The 5,334-nt window shown below is 45.4% G+C and overlaps 2 protein-coding genes across 2 annotated transcripts in view; one reads left to right on the top strand and one right to left on the bottom strand.

Annotated features, from left to right (window-relative positions):
* LOC106810915 overlaps positions 1-1,511 on the top strand; it is a 14,406-nt gene extending 12,895 nt beyond the window's left edge. Inside the window, exon 5 of the mRNA XM_014814390.1 lies at positions 336-1,511. Within this exon, the coding sequence (XP_014669876.1) occupies positions 336-1,511 (1,176 nt within the window). The remainder of the gene's footprint in view (positions 1-335) is intronic.
* A 2,116-nt stretch (positions 1,512-3,627) lies between these two features.
* Positions 3,628-5,334, bottom strand: part of LOC106810914 (protein DVR-1-like) — a 5,204-nt gene continuing 3,497 nt past the window's right edge. Inside the window, exon 3 of the mRNA XM_014814389.1 lies at positions 3,628-5,334. This exon is cut by the window's right edge and continues 442 nt beyond it. The gene's annotated coding sequence lies outside the window, so the exon portion shown is untranslated.

Raw genomic sequence — 5,334 nt, 5'->3', positions numbered from 1 at the left:
ATCCATTCCGAGATAAATCCAATCGGGGTTCTGGTCGACAGCAGCAGGAATCCAATACATTCCGGGATGAATCCAATCAGGGTCATGGTCGACAGCAGCAGGAATCCAATACATTCCGGTATAAATCCAATCGGGGTTCTGGTCGACAGCAGCAGGAATCCAATACATTCCGGGATGAATCCAATCAGGGTCATGGTCGACAGCAGCAGGAATCCAATACATTCCGAGATAAATCCAATCGGGGTTCTGGTCGACAGCAGCAGGAATCCAATACATTTCAGGATGAATCCAATCAGGGTCATAGTCGACAGCAGCAGGAATCCAATACATTCCAGGATGAATCCAATCGGGGTTATGGTCGACAGCAGCAGGAATCCAATACATTCCAGGATGAATTCAATCGGGGTTATGGTCGACAACAACAGGAATCTTATACATTCCAGCCTTATTTCAATCGGGGTTACTATCGACAACAACTGGACTTCAATCCATTCCGGAATGAATCCGATCAGGGTTATGGTCGAAAACAGCAGGAATCTAATACATTCCAGACTGATTCCAATCAAGAATATGGCCGACAACCGCTAGAATTGAACGCATTCCTAGACGACTCAACTCAGGATTACGGTCGACAACTGCAGATGTCTGATATAATACTGCCCCCATCAAGACAAGGTTATCGTGGACAGCTACAAGAACCTAACGTGTCCCTGACGCAATCCAATAAGGACTATGTTGCACCACAGCCGCAGACCGACGTGTTTCAGTTCGAATCGAACCCGGACTACAGTGAACCTCGGCAGCAATACGATGTCATCCAGCCCTCAATGAGACCAGTCTTCGGCCAACAGCAGCGGGAGCTCGCTGCATTGCGGCCGCAGTCGGCACGCGGCAGCGGCTACGATTGGCTACGGTCACGAGGCATGACGTTCGTAGTTGGACAGTCCGACAGCGGCACAGATCAGACGCCAGACAGTACTCGTCCCATCGACGTTCGTCCTGCCAACTCACACGCCAACAGCCGCGCCACCTCGCGGGGCAACGCGTCGCCCGCGAAAGTCGCCAGCTTCCACGTAGACGACGTCGCCGCCAACAGCCGCGCCACCTCGCGGGGCAACGCGCCGCCTGCGAACGTCGCCAGCTTCCACATAGACGACGTCGCCGCGCAGCCGTCGGCCGACCAGCAGCTGGTGGATCTATCGCGCGACGCGCACTCGTACGGCAGCGTGTCGGTCCTACGTCGCGCCGACATCGGTCGCGGCGTCGTCGGCACGCCGACGTTCCCGGACCACGTCGTCCTACATCAGTCGCAAGCCGTCGGTGCCGCCGTCATGTCGCCGTACATCGACAACCCGCGCGTCTTCACGCCGACGACGAGCCGCGGCGAGCAGCAGGCGCGCTGGGCGCCGAGCTACGACGACGACGCTCGCAGCCGACAGCAGCAGCCGACGGAGCAATCCGACTATGAGACGGAGGCGCCATCTTACGCTGCGGCGGCGCGGGCCGGCTAATCGACGCGACGTCGCTACTGCCGGGTGTAACTTGCTCATATACCTATTTAATGATCTATTCTTTCTAACTTTCATAAGGTGCGCGCACACACACCGCCGCGTGCACACGCACGCACGCACGTACGCACGCACGCACGCACGCACACACACACACACACACCCCCACACACACACACGGTTACACGTAGACACGCGCGCGTGTATACGCACACGCGCACGCGCACGCTCACCCATAGATACACCCTCGCACGGAGAAACATGCACGTGCCGAAACCTACGCGTACACCTTCATTCGCAGACGTACGCGCACTCGAGGGCACTCGCGCGCGTGCGTATAAACGAACGTATAGACGCATGCACACGCGTACTCGTAAACAGACGCACGATAGACATAAAAATGCATAGTCATACATGCACGCACGCGCATACATTCACTCACACGCACGCACCCCACACATCAGGCACACACAACACGGTGCATGCCTTCATCTCACGAGCCAATGCGCTGCGTTCGATTTTACTTCCGCGCCATCTTATCGCACTTACCTGCATGCCATCTAGAATATAAATTTGCGCTACTCGACTGGTTTTCAATGACGATGCATGCTCACGGAGCGTGGCCGCTGAGTGTCAGGCAGTGGTGGCTTTCCAGCACAGTCCTCTACGCTCGACGGAGAGGTTATAGTACTAGTAGTAGTAAACGCGGAAACGAACCGTCAGCGAACGAGATAACGATCAAACGGACTGCTGGAGATATCCCTACCGCGGCCGTGCAGTTATTCCTATATAACACCGATATCTCGTCATCAAATTCTATATCTTGTGGACAAAGGGCTAGCTGCCATAGTCAGGCGGGATACTTACAAGATTTCACGTATGAGAATGTAGGCGAAACAATGGGTTGCTCTGTGGAGTTGCTTGCAGGAATTTCAATATGATAGCATGCAATCAAAACAATACTCATGTCAGATTGGGTCTATGTGATTAACCGAGGAAAATACGTTAAGCACATTGCAATATTTTAAGTATTAGTATCTACAGTCACGGGCAGCTCGCGTTTCTCATGTTGATGCCAACGCTATGTGTGTGCGCGTATGCCACAGGCCCACATTCGCAGTTAACGCCATGGAGCTTGCGGTAATGTAAAAGTCCTACCTTTTCCTACTATTAGCTGCCGACAATTGCTATTGCTTTACTGAACTATATCTGCAATCTCCACAATCGCAAATTCGTATAGTGTTTTATTTGACAGCTGGTTGCAAGACCTGTCAATCATGGAGACGGTTAGAGGCGGATGGGCTATTTAATAGATACGATAACAATTTTTTAGTTGGTAGGTTTTGTTGGTAATAGTTGATAAAAGTTGGTAGATGCCAATGTTACGGCACCAATTCCGAGTAAGTTGTAGCCGGTTTTCTCGCGATTAATTTTTACATATTATATTCAGGTAATGGAGATTATTCGTCAGCCACTCCCAACTGTGTCTAGTGTTAAGGGCACTAGTTCGAGCTTCCGTGGCAGAGATAATCCCATATGAAAATATGAAATCTTATAGGTATTTATATGCACTATGGCCTAACCATCAATATACAAAATATAACTACATGTACATAGATTTTTACGTAGCATACTAGTTATACTGATCTTTATGCCGTTGACTAGCACTGCCTGAGTGAACTGGTCATGCTGAGAATTAAAATACCTCTAGACTGGATACATATTAGACGTTTTTAGGACAGTAGCAGCAGCAGCAGCAGCAATAGTAAACAAACGAATAAAATGTTCGCATAAGTTGCTTTGAATATAGAAATTGATATTTCACATGTTCAGCATGTATTTCGCATTTATATTTTCAATGCCCGCTCAGCTCTGGTTATGATCGTGTTTGAGCATCAATTGTTCTTCAGGCACAACGACATGGAATCAATCTATATCATAGTATATATAAATGTGACGTATTCGTGTCAATGTTACGACTATATATTATATAATTATATATATGTATATATTGCATGTTTCATTCATTACGATATCTGTTAGGACTAAGCGCGAATTGGCATTAAGCTGTTCTTTCGCGAATAAATTAATAACTTCAAATAAGAAACGAATAAATGGGTATTTTACCGAAAAAGCTACGTGTTTATTTTACATATAACTCAACATTGAATTGTCAAGCTTCTATAAGGTCTCACAGTACATGCATGACTGCATACATACACACCATACACGAGATGAAACAGAGAGTAAGCGATACAGGCTAAATATCGTCCATATGAAAACAAGAATAACCCTTATTAAAAGAAGACAAGCTTGTTAGTATGTACTATATGCTACAGGTTTCAAAACAAGGTGATAATTACAACGACTTGTCCAGTTAGTAGAGGCGCACTGCTATCTGATAATTTCAGCATCAGCAAGCATAATCGGTAATAACCTCCTACATCAATAAGATCAAATAAATCATAATAGAGCTGACCTAAATAATTGATTATTCACACAATCTCGTGTTGCATTCGAACCTCGTGATGAAAATACACTTCTTGAGACTTAGTATACCCAACATTTAACTAAATAATTAATAAATATGCAACCATGCACCACATGTTAAATAAGATAAATACCATCAGATCGAGCATTTACACAAACCAATATAATATCTGTTAGTTCTTTATCCCGTTTGATATACATTTCGATTCATTAGTTATTATTCAGTAATATGAATAATATAAAATAAATAAATATTGAACTGTATTTAAAGTAGAGAAGAGAAAATTAATATTATTCTATAGCATACCATTACCAACAAAACCACCATCAAGTTAGAATAAGTTAGAATAAATAATAAGGTGTGCAACAACGCCACCAAAGTTAACGCGTAAAAATATTTTATCCCCCAAATAACATAATGGAATTCGAATATTATTAAACCCAGCATACCAACTCGTCTCAAATGTCATTCATCTTACTCGCTATGATTTAGACGGGTATTTAGCATAATAAACACCCGTGAGCACGCGAGTGTCTGTACGGCAACGGGAATTATTATCTAATAAAGATTAAATAAATACACGGTCAATAACTTAACTGATCGTGAAATACATCAGGATGATTGTGCAAATACTACATTATATATATATATCGGGCTCTATTGTAACAATATAAATCGCATATATCATGAATAAATAATTTACACCGTATTTACAAAATTATATATATATATAAGTATCAACTGCTATCTTATGTACACTATTTCAACAGTATGCCTATTTTAATCAGCCTATTAATTAATCGGCTATTGATAATACGTAACGTGCGCGGCACGTTGAAGCAAATCAATACGACTTGCTAATTTTACATCTAGTCGTACCTACGTATATATTTTTTTGACATCTATTTTGGCAGTCAACCTGCTGATTGCATTTCACAAAAACGCGTGAAAGCTGCGTGTACACTCACCCGCACTCGGAGGAGACGCGGTAACGCCACCTAGCGGCAGCCGCAGCCGTCGACAATTATATCGTCCTACTATCGCAGCACGCTGTAATAGAGGATTCAGACGGGCAACAGCATCGTTGACAACTCCGCGGAGGCTTACAAGCGCCACCTAGCGGCAGCCGCAGCCGTCGACAATTATATCGTCCTACTATCGCAGAACGCTGTAATAGAGGATTCAGACGGGCAACAGCATCGTCGACAACTCCGCGGAGGCTTACAAGCGCCACCTAGCGGCAGCCGCAGCCGTCGACAATTATATCGTCCTACTATCGCAGTACGCTGTAAAAGAGAATTCAGACGGGCAGCAGCATCGTTGACAACTCCGCGG

The sequence above is a fragment of the Priapulus caudatus genome, unplaced genomic scaffold (assembly GCF_000485595.1).
Source record: "Priapulus caudatus unplaced genomic scaffold, Priapulus_caudatus-5.0.1 Scaffold486, whole genome shotgun sequence".
NCBI classification, from domain to species: Eukaryota; Metazoa; Priapulida; class Priapulimorpha; order Priapulimorphida; family Priapulidae; genus Priapulus; species Priapulus caudatus.
Note: the sequence above shows the minus strand (reverse complement) of the source record. Positions and strands in the feature narration are given on the sequence as shown.